The 18,431-nt window shown below is 35.2% G+C and overlaps 1 protein-coding gene across 9 annotated transcripts in view; it reads right to left on the reverse strand.

The window, feature by feature from the left end:
• IBTK (inhibitor of Bruton tyrosine kinase) overlaps window positions 1–18,431 on the reverse strand; it is a 187,490-nt gene that overhangs the window by 45,970 nt on the left and 123,089 nt on the right. For 8 of the 9 annotated variants that reach the window (XM_082633402.1, XM_082633397.1, XM_082633399.1 and 5 more), the window contains 8 exons: window positions 17,526–17,706; window positions 14,364–14,541; window positions 12,556–13,155; window positions 11,514–11,600; window positions 10,592–10,674; window positions 10,477–10,514; window positions 9,944–10,040; window positions 1,542–1,643 (listed from right to left, as the gene is read on the reverse strand). In XM_082633402.1, the coding sequence (XP_082489528.1) occupies window positions 1,542–1,643; window positions 9,944–10,040; window positions 10,477–10,514; window positions 10,592–10,674; window positions 11,514–11,600; window positions 12,556–13,155; window positions 14,364–14,541; window positions 17,526–17,706 (1,366 nt within the window). The remainder of the gene's footprint in view (window positions 1–1,541; window positions 1,644–9,943; window positions 10,041–10,476; window positions 10,515–10,591; window positions 10,675–11,513; window positions 11,601–12,555; window positions 13,156–14,363; window positions 14,542–17,525; window positions 17,707–18,431) is intronic. The other variant, XM_082633404.1, reaches the window with a different exon arrangement.

Below are 18,431 nucleotides of genomic sequence, written 5' to 3' on the forward strand. Positions count from 1 at the left end.
ACATGCTAGATTTTGTTACAATCCTTGTTAACTTTATATATGAAGTGCGTTTTGCTAGAGACTGTCCCAGAATATTCTATTTACCTAGCATGTAACTTTGGCCTCCCAAACCCCTCCATTCTTTTTCTTACTTACTCTGAGTCCCAGCCAACAGAGGAACACAACTACTTTCTACACCTGGCTTCCTCTTCTTTGTTCTTTCTCCCTTATAACTCAGGCAAAAGTTATATGCAGACAATAATGATCGCTGCCTCACTCCTGACTAACCTAAAGTTTCAACTGATGATGAACCCAAATTCTCCCATTTCACAGAAATAAAACTGGATCATACAAAAACTTTAGAGTTGTTCAAGGAGAAGATACTCCAGAGCTCAAGAAAAGTGAGTAAATAAGACTCTAGAGCTAAGACAAACTATCAGAAGTACAAATTAGAAAAATTTGACAGAAAATCCCTTCACACTTCCTGAAGAGGCAAAGAAAGAGAACAAAGTTAGATTAGAAAGCCAAGAAACTTTTATATCAGGGTGAGGAGATTTAACCTTTATCCCAGAGTAAGCGATTAAAAATATATGAACAAGGGAAGACATTATCTCCTTCCCACAGAAAGATTAAAGAAGTTAGAAAAGAGAAACAGGACTTAAAAGACCACTATGACACTACACAGAAGGGATGGATAACAGTGATCTCAACTAGCATAGTGACAGTGAGAATAAAAAGGTAGGGGAGGGCTTCCCTGGTGGCTCAGTGGTTCAGAGTCCGCCTGCCAATGCAGGGGACATGGGTTCGTGCCCCCGTCCAGGAAGATCCCACATGCTGCGGAGCAGCTGGGCCCGTGAGCCATGGCCGCTGAGCCTGCACGTCCGGAGCCTGTGCTCCGCAACGGCCACAACAGTGAGAGGCCGGCGTACTGCCAAAAAAAAAAAAAAAAAAAAAAAAAAAAAAAGAAAAAAAAAAAGGTAGGGGAAATGTGGTCAACACAGTTAAGATTAATCAATTTTGACAGCTGCAATTTGGGTATAAAAACAAAATAACAAAAAATAACTTTGGGTTCCAAAGTTGAGAGTTAGGATGACAGCCATGCAATTAACGGAAATAATAAACAGAGAGAAAAATAAGAGTTTGAGAGATAAGAGAAGTTTTTGATCAAATATATTAACGGGATGGTTACATAAAATTTCCAGCAAATAGCAGGGTAGCTAAGTGTAGACTTACAGACCAGGGCAAGGGTAAAAAATTTCTGCTTTCAAACTCTCATCTTTCAGATTCCAAAATAAGTTTCATGCCATCTTTATTATTCAAGCTTTTATGGCATTTCCAAAAAATTAATGTATTTCAATTCTAAGATGTTCATGTTTTCACATATTAACATCTCTAAAATAAGGATGTGCTTACAAAAGATGACACGAAATAGTTTAAATGTCTTGAATTTTTAATGATACAAAAACATGCATTTTACCATAAACTTCATCAGAAAGTCAATAAAATACAGTAAATCCTGGATCAACCTGAAAACACACTAAGATTCCAATTCAAAAACTCACGTTTTTCACTTAATGCCACTTCACAAATCTCTTTCAATCGAGATATGAGAAGCTGATCAGCCACCACAAGAACGCTACAAACAAAATCCACATTTTGAGATTCTAAAAAAAAAAAAAAAAAGAAAAGAAGCGTCACTCCTTACTATTATTTTGTAAACATTATACTTAAGGGGCAAAAGTTCAAGTAATTAAGACACTACAAACGAGAGAATTATGATGATTATTTTCTAAATGTTGAAATGGCAAGTATGATAAACAGTCATAACATCAAAATATTTCTGTCTTTTCAGTAGAAAGCTGTAAAATAAACACACCCAAAATGCCCTGGTTCATACCAGGACCATAAAATGGGCAACTTGAGTAGATCTTTTTTAGTCTAAAGAACCACTAGAATGCCTGACTTGTTTAAAATCTCCCACTGCTGTTGGACAAACATTTCTCAAACTAATAGAGGGGAAAGTCAGATCTCATCATTAAAGGTAATATACAGGTATATGTTAAATAGATACATATGTTAAAACATATATATACTTATGGGGGGTAGAGGGGGCAGGGAAGGACGAGGGAGAGGTGAATAATGCTCTTAGGCTTCCTTATTTAAAACAAAATTGGTCATCTAAGAGTACTTTTTTTTTAATTATAGAAGTTCCTTAATTTAACATACACTTGATCCAGTGTACTATTAATGACCCTAAGCAATGCTAGAATCACTGCCAGAATAGTAATATAAATAGGAAAAAAAAAATACCACCACCATAGGAAGAAAAAAAATGCTTAAAAAGAAAAAAATGAGAGACTTTCCTGGTGGTCCAGTGGGTAAGACTCTGTGCTCCCAATGCAGGGGGTCCAGCTTCAATCCCCAGTGGGGGAACTAGATCCCACATGTGTGCCACAACTAAGGGTTCACACGTCACAACTAAAAGTCCACACACCACAACTGAGAAGTCTGCATGCCGCAACTAAGAAGTCCACATGCCAACAACTAAAAGATCCCACGTGCTGCAGCTAAGACCCGGCGCAGCCAAAAATAAATAAATAAATAAATAAATAAGCAAAAAGCCCTCAAAATGAAGATGAAATATATGCATTAAAAAAAAAGAAAGAAAGTAGAAAAAACATTTTAAAAGATGAGGGAGAGGTGAAGTCATTGCAAATGGCAGACTAAGAACTACTTCAAAAATTCTCCACAAAAGCAATGAGAATATTACAAAAAATTATCAAAAATCAACTTTTTCAGAATTCTAGAAATTAGCCAAAGGCTTGCAATAACCTAGGGAGCACTGACTCAAAAAACTTGGCGGAATCTTAAGAATAGTAAGCTCTGGGACACTAGCTGCTCCTACTTAGATCCTCCTCTCCTGTCCTCACCTCTCCTCCTCAGTAGTCTTGAAAACCATCAACCCTGCAATCACAGGCAGGTACGAGCAGCTACATCCACTGGAGGAGACAGAACAGTTGTGGAGCAACATTATCAAGAAACTGTCATTATTTGACCTGTCTGGCAGTTACCTGGAAACCCAGCTAGCAGGGGTTTATTTGACCTGACTCAAAGCTTGCCCAGTGTGAACAGCCTCAGAAGAGGGCATTTATTCAAAACAATTAGCAATTACTTAACACCAAAGCTGCCCAAGGCAATAAATAAGGGATAGAGCAAACAAGAAGCAGGTAGGGAAAGAGATATTGTCGTGACTGAATGTTTATGTCCCCTGAAAATTCACATGTTGAAGGTATAATTTCCGGTGTGATTATGTCTGGAGACAGGGCCTCTAAGGAACTAATTAAGGTTAAATGCAGTCATAAGGTAGGGCCCTGATCTGATAGGATTAGTGTCTTTCTAAGAAGAGACATCACAGACCTATCATCTCCCCCGACTAATCCTCTTCGTGTGTGTGTGTGTGTGTGTGTGTGTGTGTGTGTGTGTGTGTGTGTGTACTCTCTCACTCTCTCTTTCTCCACTCACACTCACACACAAGCACTGAGGAAAGGTCAAGTAAGGACATAACAAGAAGGCAGCCATGTACAAGCCAGGAAGAGAATCCTCACCAGAAACCAACCCTGCTGGACCTTGACCTGAGACATTAGCCTCCAGAACTGTGAATAATAAATTTCAGTCTCTGTTATTCTGTTATGGCAGTCTGAGCTGTGTCCATAAAGGGTTTTGAAAAGTTTTAACATATTCCTATGAATCTAGAAGGTCATACATATGTGGAGGGCTGTGCACATGCCCAGAAAAAATTTAAGAAGGCCCAAAACTCTTACTTCTGGCTGACCTTGAGACTGCAAAAGCAGGAAATGAATCTAAGGCACAGCTGTAAACTGCCCAGCTAAGAAATGAAGCCAGGCCGCCACACACACAAAGAGCCCCTAGGCACAGGCTGGGAGATTTACTGGTTTAGGCATTTAAGGAAAATTCTGTCTAATTAGTAGCTGACCACTAAGCTGACCAAGCAGAGACCTCAGTGGTCCTATATGACAAAGAATACGAATTTTAAAGAATTAGTTCCAATAAGTCACTAAACAAACAGCAAAAACAAAAATCCCTGGGGAAGGAGGAAAATCTGATTTCAAGAGTTGCTACATATTATTTAGATATGTCCAGTTCTCAATAAAAAATTATGAAAGATGAAAAGAGGGATGTAAATATATGGTCTATATACAGAAAAAAAGCAGCCAAGAGAATCTGTCCCTGAGAATGCTAAGATGCTGAGCCATTACATATTACAGACTTTAAATCAATTATTTTGAATATGTTCAAAGAACTAAAAAAATCATGCCTAAAAATCTAAAAGGAAGTATAAGAAAAATATCTCATGAAATTAAGACTATCAGTGAGGACAGAAACTATACATCAATTGAGATGATCCAATCAGAGGAACAGAAAGCAAACAAGAATGAATAAAAATACACTGAGTATAAGAGACCTATGGAACACTATCCAGCCTAGATAGATACTTATGGGAGTCCCAGCAGGAAAAAAGAACAGACATAAAGAATATCTGAAGAAATAATGCAGAGGGGGAAAAAAGTAAAAGTGAAGAGGATTTGTATGGAATCAAAGTTAAGTTGTGAATACCAAGATAGGGAGCAACCCCAGTATCCATCAATAGACAAATGGATAAAGATGTGTGCGTGTGTGTGTGTGTGTGTGTGTGTGTGTGTACCTCACATACAGTGGAATATTACTCAGCCATAAAAAAGAATGAAATTCTGCCATTTGCATCAATGGACCTAGAGGGTATTGTGCTTAATGAAATAAGTCAGAGAGAGATAAATACTTCATGTTATTAATTATATGTGGAATCCTGGAATCTAAAAAAAATAACACAGATGTATATAACAAAACAAAAACAGACGCACAGATATAGATAACAAAAGCAGTTGTTACCAGTGGAGAGAGGGGAGGGGGAGGGGGCAAGATAGGTTTATGGGATTAAGAGTTAGAAACTACTATGTATAAAATAAATAAGCAGGGCTTCCCTGGTGGCGCAGTGGTTGAGAGTCTGCCTGCCGATGCAGGGGACACGGGTTCGTGCCCCGGTCCAGGAAGATCCCACATGCCGTGGAGTGGCTGGGCCCGTGAGCCATGGCCACTGAGCCTGCGCGTCCGGAGCCTGTGCTCCACAATGGGAGAGGCCACAACAGTGAGAGGCCCACGTACCGCAACAAACAAAAAACAAACAAAAATAAATAAGCAACATGGATATATATAGTGTACAGCACACAGAAATACAGACATTATTTTGTAACAACTTTAAATGGAGTATAATCAATAAAAATATTCAGCCACTATGCTGTACCCCTGAAACTAATATTATAAATCAACCAAACATCAATTTGAAAAAAAGTTGTGGTTTAAAAACAGACTGTTGTAATTATAAAATATTATTACATGTAAGCCTAATGGTAACCACAAAGCAAAAACCTACAGTAGAAACACAAAAGGTAAAGAGAAAGGAACCAAAGCATACCACTACCAAAAAATCATTAAATTACAAAGGAAGACAGCACACACAAGAGGAAGAAGGGAACAAAGGAACTGCAAAAACAGTCAGAAGACAACTGACAAAATTCCAGAAGTACATCCTTACCTACCAATAATTACTTTAAATGTAAATGGATTAAATTCTCCAATCAAAAGCAAAGTAGCTGAATAGATTAAAAAACAAGGTACAACTATATGCTGCCTACAAGAAAATTACTTTACCTTTAAGGACACACACAGGCTGAAAGTGACAGGATGAAAACATATACTCAATGCAAATGGTAACGGTGGGGTGGGCATACTTGTATCACACAAAATAGGCTTTAAGTCAAAAACAGTCACATGAGACAAAGAGGTCAGTATATAATGACAAAGGGATCAATACATCAATAAGATATAACAATTGTTACAGGCATACAGTTGAAGCACCTAAATATATAAAGGAAACAGTAAAAGAGCTGAAGGCAGAAACAGACATCAGTAAAACAACAGAGGACTTCAATACTCCATATTCAATAGGAATAGATAATCCACATAGAAAATCAATAAGGAAACAGCAGACCTGACTAACAATACATGCCAAATGGCCCTAACAGACATATAGAGAACATGCCATTCAACAACAGCAAAATACACATTCTTCTCAAGTGTACGCAAAACATTCTACAAAACAGATGATATGTGAGGCCACAAAACAAGTCTTAACAATTTAAGAAGACTGAAATCATATCAAGTATCTTCTCTACCAACCACAATGGTATAAATGGTATAAAATCAGAAAAACAGGAGGAGAACTGGAAAATTCACAAATATGTAGAAATTAAACAATATAGTCCTGAACAACCAATATGTCAAAGAAGAAATCAAAGAGAAAGCAAAAAAATATCTTGAGACAAAGGAAAATGGGAAACACAACGTATCAAAATTTACAGGATTAAACAAAAGAAGTTCTAAGAAACACATTTATACTGATAAATGCCTTAAAAAGAAAGATCGCAAAAGAACAACCTTAAGGTTTTTACACAACAAAGAACTATAAAAAGAAAAACAGAGCCCAAAGTTAGGAGAAGAAAGGAAATAATATAGATAGAGAAGGAATCAATGAACCAGACACTAGTAAAACAACAGAAAGGACCAATTAAACTAAGAGTTGGTTATTTGAAAAGATAAACAAAATTAACACACCCTTAAGTAGACTAAGAAAAAAGAAGACTCAAATAAATAATTGTAAATGAAAGAGGAAACATTACCAGTGATATCGCAGAAATACAAACGATCATAAGAGACTACTATGAACTATATGCTAATGAATTGGATAATCTAGAAGAAATGGATCAGTTCCTAGAAACATACCAAAACTGAATCATGAAGAAATAGAAAATGTGAACAGACCAATAACACAGTAAGGAGATTGAATCAATAACTAGAAGTCTCCAAAATAAGTAAAGCCCAAAACTAGAAAGCTTCACAGGTGAATTCTACCAAATATTTAAAGAAACATTAACCTCAATCCTTCTTAAACTCATCCCAAAAATTGAATAGGAGGGAAAACTTCCAAACTCATTTTATGAGGCCAGCATTATCCTGATACCAAAGGCAGACAAGTTCACTACAAGAAAAAAAAATTACAGAACAATATCCCTGATTAACATACATATATATATCCTCAATAAAATACCAGTAAACCAAATTAAACAGCATATTAGAAGGATCATACACCAGAGTGGGATTTACACCTGTGATGCAAGGATAGTTCAACAATGTGCAAATCAATAAACATGATACACCACGTTAACAGAACACAGGCTAAAAATCATACGATCATCTCAATAGCTGCAGAAAATGAATATGACAAAATTCAACATACATTCATAATAAAAACTCTTAAGAAATTAGGTATATAAGGAATGTACCTCAATACAATAAAGGCCATATATGACAAGCCTAAAGCTAACATCATATTCAACAGTAAACACCTGAAGGCTTTCACCTAAGATCAGGAACAAGACAAGGATGCACACCCTCACCATGTTTATTCAACACAGTATTGGAAGTCCTAGCCACAGCAATGAGACAAGAAATAGAAGGAATCCAAGTTGAATAAGAAGAAGTCAACTGTCATTGTTTGCAGATGACATGACAGTATACATAGAAAAGCCTGAAGACGCCACCAAAATACTCTTAAAAATAATGAAAGAATAAAGTTTCAGGGTACAAAATCAATACGCAAACACCTGTTGCATTTCTGTATGCTAACAATGAGCTAACAGAAAGAGAAATTAAGGAAACAATCCCAGGCACAATCGCATCACAAAGAATAAAAGACTCAGGAATAAACTGAACCAAGGAGGTGAAAGATCTGCACACCAAAAACTATGAAACACTGAGACAAGAAATTAAAGAAGGTACAAATAAATGGAAAGATATCCCATGTTCATGGACTGGAAGAACTGATATTGTTAAAATGCCCATTCTACCCAAAGCAATCTACATATTCAATGAAATCCTATAAAAATTCCAATGGCATCTTTCACAGAAGTAGAAAAAGTAATCCTAAAATTCATATGGAACCATAAAAGACCATAAATAGCCCAAGCACTACTGAAAAAGTACAACAAAGCTGGAGGCATCACATTTCCTGATTTCCAAATCCTATTACACAGCTACAGTAATCAACACTGTAACGTAATGCCATAAAAAGAGACATGTAGACCAATGAGACAGAATACAGAGCCCAGAAATAAACCCTCATATATACAGCCAATTAATCTTTGACAAAGGTGTCAAGAATACAAAATGGGGAAAGGACAGTCACTTCAATAAAGGGGATTAGAAAAACTTAATATCCACATGCAAAACAATGAAACTGGACCCACATCTTACACCATAACACAAAAATCAACTCAAAGTGGATTAAAGACTTGAATCTAAGACCTGCAACTATAAAACTCCTAGAAGAAAAAAGGGGAAAAGCTCCCAGACATTGGTCTTAGCAATGATTTTTTAGATGTGACACCAAACCACGTGAAACAAAAGCAAAAGTAAACAAGTGGTATTACATGAAACCAAAAGCACAGCAAAGCAGTCAACAAAATAAAAAGGCAACTTTGGAACGGGAGAAAATATGTGCAAACCGTAACTGATAAGAGATTAATATCCAGAATATATAAGGAACTCCTAAAAATACAATAGCAAAAAAAAAAAAAAAAAAATTACAGACTTAGAAAACAAACTTATGGTTACCAAAGGGGAAAGGTGTGTGGAGGGATAAATTGGGAGTTTAGGATTAACATATACACACTACTATATTTTAAATAGATAACAAACAAGGACCTACTCTGTAGCACAGGGAACTCTGCTCAATATTCTGTAATAACCTAAATGGGAAAAGAATTTGAAAAAGAATAGATACATGTATATGTATAACTGATTCACCTTGCTGTACACTTGCAACAACCTGCAACATTGTAAATCAACTATAGTCCAATACAATATAAAAACTTTTTAAAAAGAAACATAAAAAAAATTTTTTTAATGGGCAAAAGACCTTAATAGACATTTGTCCAAGTAAGACATACAAACGGCCAACAGGTAAATGAGAAGGTGCTCAATGTCATTATTTATCAGGGAAATGAAAATCAAACCCACAGTGAGATGTCACCTTATACCTGTTAGGAAGGCTATTATCAAAAAAACCCAAGATAATAGGTGTTGATGAAGATGGGGAGAAAAGGGAACCCTTGTGCACTGTCGGTGAGAGTGTAAATTGGTGCAGCCACTATGGAGAACACTTCTGAGTATTTAGCCAAAGGAACTGAAATCAGGATCTTAAAGATATACCTGCATTTCCAAGTTCACTGCAGCATTATTCACAATAGTTAAAATATAGAAACAGCCTAAATGCCCATCGACAAATGGATAAAGAAAATGTGGTATCGACATACACAGAACACAGAAGCATACCACTCTATGACTAAAGATACCTGGTAAATAAAACATGGGTGTGTTGCCTGACAAAGTATACAAATGAACTGTCTTTATAAATTTCAGTTCAATTATTAGTCTATTTATTTTACTTCAGGTATGTTCACACAGGGGAAAAACAGGCAAGAAAGAACTTTTGTAGACTATCAAAACTATACTCCCTGCTGTCAAGTCCTCATCTTAATCATATAAGTAGCTGGGTATGGAAATGTTAAATCTAATCTCAACCAATATTAATAAGTCTTATATATTCACATAGGTAATGAAAATTTTCTTTTCCATTCCTTTACTATTAGTAATCATCCCTATTTGCTTATTTTAAATTTAAGCCTCTGTTGATGGCTTATTTCAATTAGAGTAGAAATTAAGATTCACGTGATTTTATCATTTTTAACTATATCTTAAATATCTGAAATGTCTTAACTCTTATTAATACCTTTTATCACCACAGCTTCATCAGTATAGAGGTAGTCCAAAATAACTTTCAGTATGTCAGAATGTATTGGCATTTCCAGAGCTGCACAACTGGAAGCCTAAATAAAATAAAGTAAAATAATTAAACTACAAAATACTACTACATTCTGACTGAGGTTACTGGTATGAAAAACTTTTAACAGGAATCACATCAAATGCAAAACAAGATAACATTTATATAACACAAAGCTAAAATGAGATACATTTAAATTTAAAATGCCTTGTAACATGAAAAAGAATCAAGAAAAATTGAGAAAAAAAGAAACAAACTGGTATTCCAAATACAAGTCCAAATAATAATGGAGAATTTATTTAAGTAAACTTTTTGCAACAATTTTCATTTTGGAATGTTGCTATTTTCCAGCAGGCTTATGCATAAATAAAGTTGAAAACAAAGCAAAAACTGAGTTAAAATATTTTTAAATTTCTTTAGCATATAATTTCCCAAAAGTATAAAGTATAACTACCAGCCTACGTGTTCTCTTTAAATCTTACCTCAATCCATGAGCTACTCAGCATACTATGAAAATATTCTGAAAGAAAAAAAAGTTGAGTAAGAATAGTGAAATACCAAAACAAATAAATCAGCAACTAACAAAAGTGTACCTACCAAGTCTAGCACAAAGAACGCATTTATGACAAGGAAATTCCTTTCCATCCACTGATTTCATGGTCACGTCACATAAATAAGAACTGGACAAAAAAAGTTTAATTGAAGAGCAATTTCTTTACATATTTAGCAAATAAGCAATAAGAAAATCCACTATAGGATTTGTTTTAACATTTGATTTTCTCTTAATTAAAGGTGGCAGACAATATACAACTTGAGGGTATACATATAAAGTAAGTACTTCATCTCCTTCCACTTTAGGGAAGATAATAAGGCCTTACAATAAAGATATTTGTAAAGGGAACTGAATACAGATAAATATTCAAAGAAGTCTTACTTTTTATTTTCCTTTTTCAATACAGGCCCGGTGTAATAAGTAACATCATAGTCAAAGGTCTTTAATTCACTTATTTGTACAACCTATTCTGTGCTAAGCACAGTCTAGAAACCGCCAGTTTTTTTTCTCCAAGACTTTTCACCTACCAAGTACACATACCTAAAAACAAAAACTTTTAATAATAAACATATTTAGAATAGTATATCTATTACGGAAAAAGATTATACTAAAGAAAATAATCTTCATAATGCTGACGAGGCATAATTATATTGGTTTTGGGGTTAACATCATTACCTACTTATAAAAAAATACAAAATTCAGGCCAAAAATTTTTTTTAATTCCTTTCTTCATTAGAAAGTAATCAGAAAAAAATGAACTGTATCAATGTCTTATTGAGCAGTTAATACTTTCATCCATTTGCCTCAACAGCTCTCCAACATTTCCAGAAATAAAGAAGACTAATAAAGGTAAGAGGGTATTCACATACACATTTTGCTTCACATATGAGTAAAAAGAGCTCTATTTCCACACTTAGAGGTCTCAAAATCTAGGGATGAAAAGTTTATCTTCATTTCCTGACTTACCATTTTCTCTGACTTAGCTTTGGTTTATTACCAGTTTTCTTGGCAATGACATTAATTTCTTCATTCTCAAATCGGACTCCATCTAACCTATCAAGGATAAAAATTAACAACTGGTGAATATATTCCCCTACAAAAATGAACAACAACAAAAATCCAACAAATTAGCCCACATCTGAACATAATTATATAATCTGTATCACCTGGAAGAGTATCTCAACTAACTCCCATTCTGTGATAAAGAAATATCATACCTAATATTGAAAATATATTAAACATCATTATGCATAAAGCCCTTCACTGTTTGCAATTAAAAAACATGATATACTACCCTCCCTTGCTCCTGCCCCACAACTAAGGTTATACTGCCACAGGCAATATAAATACCTTAAAAACAGAGAATTCCAAAAAATCTGGTTTATAAGATGACAGATACTGTATTAGGCACTTCATACATGCTATATGACCAAACTACACCAACAATATTAGGTCAATATTATCCCTCCCCTTTTGTATACTGAGAAACTGAGGTTCAAGGAAATAAGAAATTTGCCCTAGCTAGGTCATAGTAGAGCTAAGAGGCATGTATAGTTCTTTCTAACTGCAAAGACAGTACTCTTTCCAGAATACCACCACACTGTCTGCCACTCCAGATCCCTGTTATACAAACACCATTGAGAGTTCAAACCCACTAACAGCCTTCCTATCCTTTAATGGTTTAATCCAGGGAATCCCAGAGATAGCTTTCGCAGAAAATGGAGAAAGAGATCCATGCAAAGAAAGATACAAATCCAAAAAATAAAGGGGAGGTGGAGAGAAAAGGAGATGGAGACGGAGACTGAGGGAAAGAGAAAATAAGAGAAGGAAGATGAGGAGGGAATGGGGGGAAGGGAGGGGAGGAGGAGGAGAAGCAGGTCCAAGAACAGAAGCAAGAGCAGTAGCGGCAGTAAATCAAAGCAAAAAAAAAAAAAAAAAAAAAAAAAAAAGAATTTCTAAAAGGAGGACATAATGAGGTACATGAACAGATATTAAGGAGGAGTCATACCTACTACTCAAATCACCGAAACCAAATTTCTTTGCAACATTTTGCAACATTTTTACAGGATCATCTTCCCCAACACTTTTTACTTTTTTGGAAGATTTGTTTTTGCTTTTCTGCTTTTCACTAATTGTATGAGCTTGATTACTTTTGTAAACTTCAAATGCTGACTTCTGATTATCTTCATGGGAATTCATTTTATTCAAATGACAATTCAGAGTGCTCTGATATTCTTCTGGTTTTTTGTTTAAATTTATTCTTGGTTTGAAGCCATGAGTTAAAAAGTCACAAGTATCTGTGTATATAAATTGTAAAAGGTATTCAAACAAGTCAGGATGAACCTTCTCTACCACAAAGAGATGGCACCCTGCAGAATCTTCATCTTTCCGGTAAACATCTATAAAGTCTAAAGTAGTACCATCTGAAAGAAACAATTTCTGGAAAAAGTCAGAACGCACTGCCAAAATATATTTATGTGCAGGGAAGATTCTATTGCCAACTTGAAATGTCACATCATGGATGTTGTCCATTTCATCCGTTTCCCTCAACAGTTTGCCAAACTCTTCAGAAAAGGATGATGAGGACACAGCTGGAATTTCATAAAGGCTAGAAATGAAACAAAAATTATTTTTACTTTCCAGAAAATGAAAAAAAGAAAGCATCCCTAGCCAATTCTCCTTTTAAAGTATAATTTCTTTTTTATTAAACTTAGAAAACTTTAAATTTAGCATTTCCAATAACATAAGAATATTGCTCACACAGTCTTTGATACTGTATCACCCTTTAAATATTTTCTATTCCTTTACGTATTTTTTCCCCTAAACTAAAATGACAAGAATTAAGTGTTCCTTTGAAAGCAGTTTTCTTTCTACGAGAAAACACCAGAATATAAATTTGAACGACTGTTTCACAGAAATTTTATAAATGATTAAAAATATCACTAAAAACATTCAAAAAGAGTATAGTTTTCAACCTTTTCCTCTTTTATATCCTTTAATTTCACAAGTGGAGAAAAACATATACAGAAAAATGAGTAAATACTTCAGGTCCCAGATCCCAGAATAGGTTAGCAACTTAAGGAAGTAAAGATAAATACACACACAGACATACATCAGTCCATAACCCTGGTTCTTTCAGTACTGTAAGCATGCAATCATACCTTCCCAATCTACATTTTGCCCTTCTAGGTAGGGTGACCAACACCCCTGGTCAGCCTGGGACTGAGGGCTTTCCCAGGAGAATAGACTTTCAGTGCTGAATATGGGACTGACCTGGGCAAAGCAAGAGGAATGATAACCCTGTCTCTAGGACTTTTTCCCTCTTCAATAAGACCCTTGATATTTATCTTAACCTGTCATCTCTGTACTAATGTGACAGAAGATTTGCACTGAGATTCTCAATGCCCTCCAGATGACTCTATACTACCTCTTCCTTTATCATTTCTCATTGTATTCAAGAGTCAGATATTTTTATAAACTACATAACAAATATTTATAATCTATTTCTCAGAATCTGAGAACGTAGAGTACATCACAAAGTACTAAAGACATGAATAAATTTTGTGTGTATATGTACATATTATCTTCAATATTTTCAATAAATATTAGTTTACAAACTAAAAGGAACATTCAACATTTCCAATGTAACAAATTCCACCCCTGAGTTAACCTGGTAACATGACTGTATCAATACGTCTGAAGTCTCTACAAGACTTGACAACAGCTCTTCAATTAAATTTGTTCCAAGAGCTACTGAAAACAGAAAACCCAGTGATTGTTCCTTCTAAAAATGAAATTTAATACATACAAGAGTACCTTGTTTTAGGATCTGACTGCAAGATTGCAAAGTTGCATCCACTTGGATCTGTGCTGACACTAACAGCTCTATGGGCAAAAGTAAGTCTCTCAAGTCGAATTCTTTCATATGCACTATTTATATCAGAGACCCAAGACACATCTGGTGAGGAATTATGAAGGTTTGATAAGATCTCTGCTAAAAAGAAAAAGATAAACTTCCATTAATCAAGGCTCTGTTGAAACTGTTAAAATGATTTAGGAGTAAACAGAATAGAAGAACAATTAGGAGAATACGGAAATATCTTTTGTCTGTATTAAGTCCTTCTGAAGAACTACATCTTCCCTCTCTTTAACATAATTTACACCCTATAAATTGGTTGCCTTATAAAGGAAATTTTGGTGGGTCAATTCTCAATTATTCATGATATTATCCTCCAGATTGCAACCAAAGCTGTCTAAAAGGCAAATACAATGTTATACTACCTTTTAAAACTCCTCAGCTTCCATTAAAATTTTATTTGCCCCCTCCCTTCTTCTCCCCCTTCCTTCATTTATTCAGCAAGTATCTGAGTGACCACACTGTGCTACTGTGATAAAGTGCTTCTCAGTGTATCCCTAGTAATACCATAATGAACCTATAAGATAGGCATGTCCCTACCATCTTGAAGTACAGTGTAGCAGAGAAGGCAGACATTAAACAAGTGATTTTATCATTAAAAGTCAGATCAAAGCTATTTAAAAAAAATATGATATGTGCATGCAAAGAAATGATTCTGACTGTAGTATGAAAAATGTTTAAAGTAAGCAAAAATAAAGACAAAGCGATCATTTAGGAAACTAAGAGTCCAGAAAAAGAACGAACACTATAGACTAAGGTTGTAGCAATGAAACTAGAGAAAGTGAAGATTTCAAAAATATTTGAAATGGAAGTGACAGAACCTGGTGACCAATGAGATGTAGAGGGTGAGTGAATATGGAGTGTGAAAGGTACCCATTTACTTAGAAACACTGAAAAGCAGATGCATGAGCATGAGATCAGAATTCAGTTTTAGACCACTAAATATGACTAAGACACAATTCTGAGGACTTGCAACACTTACAAGTCGAACGTGTATTCTAGTTACTCTCTCAAAAATTCACTCTATTTCAGCCTCACAGGGCTTTACTAATCTTCCCGACACTCAGTTATTCTAATTTCTATGCTCTCAAAAAACTTATTACGTGCACACTAGTATTTGTCTCCATGAACTGCAAATATTTATATACATGTCTATTGCCCCTACAAACTCATAGGCTGAGAACAGGGGCCTGTCATATATTTTTGTATCATTAAAACCTAGCCCTATATCCGGCACATAGTAAATATACCTTAACTGTTTACAGACTTGTGTAATCTATAAAGAAATAAAATATGACAACTCAATAAACTATCCAAAAATCATTCCTTTGTGGCTCTATAATTTTGAAGGATATGTTTAGAACTTCCTGAGTAATTATAAATGTTCTTTATATATCTTTTAGCATATAATAACTGATTTATTTATTCAACAGATGACTTAATGAGGGACTATTATGTGTCAGGAAATATGCTGAATGCTAAGTAATACAGAGGAAACTTTGATTCCTCTATAAGGATATAGAGACCTTATATCATGGTCCTTGCCATCTTATAATCTGATAGGAGACCAGCATTAGAAAAATTAATCACAAAGATAAATACATAAAAATAAGTTGCATGATGAAAATACAAAGAGAGTATTAAAAGTAAAACAGGGTTGGGCCTCCCTGGTGGCGCAGTGGTTGAGAGTCCGCCTGCCGATGCAGGGGATACGGGTTCGTGCCCCGGTCTGGGAGGATCCCATATGCCGCGGAGCGGCTGGGCCCGTGAGCCATGGCCGCTGAGCCTGTGCGTCCGGAGCCTGTGCTCCGCAACGGGAGAGGCCACAACAGTGAGAGGCCCGCGTACAGCAAAAAAAAAAAAAAAAAAAAAAAAAAGTAAAACAGGGTTACTAAGTTTAGATTAAGCAATCAGTGAAAACATCTCTGAAGAAGTAAAAATTAAGCTGAGATGTGAAAAATCAGGAAAGGCCCTGGGACTAATCATAGCTGGACAAGACTGAATACCTGAAGGTCAGTGTGTCTGAAGAGTGGTAAGTGAGAGGGAGAGAATTCAAGAGGAGTTCAGAGATGCAGCCAAGGGTCAGAGTAGGAGCCATGTAGGCCATGTTCAGGAAGTGAGGAAACCATCAGAGTTTTTAAACACAGGAATATTAGGATCAGAGCTTAAAAGCTCACTCTGGTAAGAGAATAGATAAAAAGAAGCAAGAGTGGAAATAAAAAAACTTATTTTTTGCATTCAGTCATGTGATGACTTGGGCTAGGGTGGGAGCAATGAGATGTAAAGAGGTAAATGAATTCAAATTTTTCTGGAAGGAAAAAAAATCAACAGATTACTAATCACAGATGAAAGAAAAAAGCTGCTAACCTAAGTTAAAAACCAATGTTAAATAACCCACAAGTTTGTAAATTTATAATCAGATAATTAAGAATGAACTATATAATTAATGAATGACTTCTATTTTCAATGGTAGCATCTTAATTAAAGGTCTCCTTTATATTCATCAAGGAATGAATAAAACTTATCTCTAATTATTCAGCAATTGTTTAATAAAACAAGCTGTACTTTTTAAAATTCTCAATGAACATAAAAACCTTATTCTTCCTGTAATTTTCCTCTAAGTCCTAAGATACTTTATAAAAGTTTAATTTTATATATTCAAACATGTAAAAAAAACAAAAACAAAAAAACCCATAGCATAAGCCACTCAATTCTCAGTTCGGGGAGTGAAAAAAAAAGTAGCTTGGAAGATGGTTCAAATCCATCTGGGAAGTTTTTTTTTTTTTAACTTTATATATCCCTGCCCCTAGAGCCAAGGCTAGAGACTAATGTGCCCCTGTTACTGATGGGAATGTACCATGACCTCGGGGCATACTAAAAGGTTGAAAACTCCGGATTTTAAGTGGATTGAATTCCCTTTGTTTACCTGCATACACACAACCAAAATCAAAAGAAGAGATTTAGGGGTAAAACCTAGTAACACTTGTCAGTTAAACCTAATGATAAATACTTATAAAATTAAACGTTAGCTAAAGGTATGCCATTCACATATATGAACTAACCTTTCTTTTCAGAACTCTTTCTTTTTTCTTCAAACCATTTCCCTCTAAATCCCTCTCCATCTCCTGTGACAAAAAGAATTTCATTTCTACTTAAAGCAATATCAGAAATGAAGACTTGGCGTGGATAGGCCCATCGACACTGCTTCAGAGAACTGTTGTTGACTGATCTCCAGCAAAATACCTAAGGTAAAACCAAATTACAGTGGAATAGAAAGCAATATAGCATCTGAACAACCAAAAAATGAAATCAAGAGATATTATCTCTAAAAATAAAAGCTCTGATTAGTATGTTTCAATGTTCATTCTTTCATATTAAAAGATAAACACTATAAAAGTCAAGATGGTGTCTCTTTCAGAAAATACATCAAGCTAATGTGAAGCCTTAAAAATGCTTTAAAGACACTCCTCTTAAGAAGTAATTTTCACTGTTACTTGTTTGGGGCAAACAGATACAATGGAAAGAAAAACAAAAATCTTAACGCTGAAACTTGGAATGTCAGACTTGGTGTAGTATTTACAAGAATGTAAACCACCCTATGAAAATCCAAACTTTACTCTCAAGAGGGAAAAAAAAGAGATGTCTGCATAACTCAGGTAAAACAAAGTCTTAGAGACAAAAAAATCATAGAATTCAATGGCTTCCACGTGGTTCTGCAAACCTTAGTGTTCCTGAGAAATGGCTCAGGGGCTGCTGCTCAGGGATGGAGAACGATGAGAGACAGGGTGCTGGGCTTCCCAATCCAGCTCTATCCAGAGCAGCAACCCTTTTATCTGCTTCACAGATTGGTATTCCAAGTATGATTTCATTTGAGCAATTAATACTGCTGATCTTTAAAAGCTCAATCCCCTCATAATTAAGAAACCTAAAGCACAGAATGGTATCTGCCAAGGTCACTCAAAAGCTAT

Source organism: Mesoplodon mirus, assembly GCF_964341445.2.
Source record: "Mesoplodon mirus genome assembly, chromosome: 10".
NCBI classification, from domain to species: Eukaryota; Metazoa; Chordata; class Mammalia; order Artiodactyla; family Ziphiidae; genus Mesoplodon; species Mesoplodon mirus.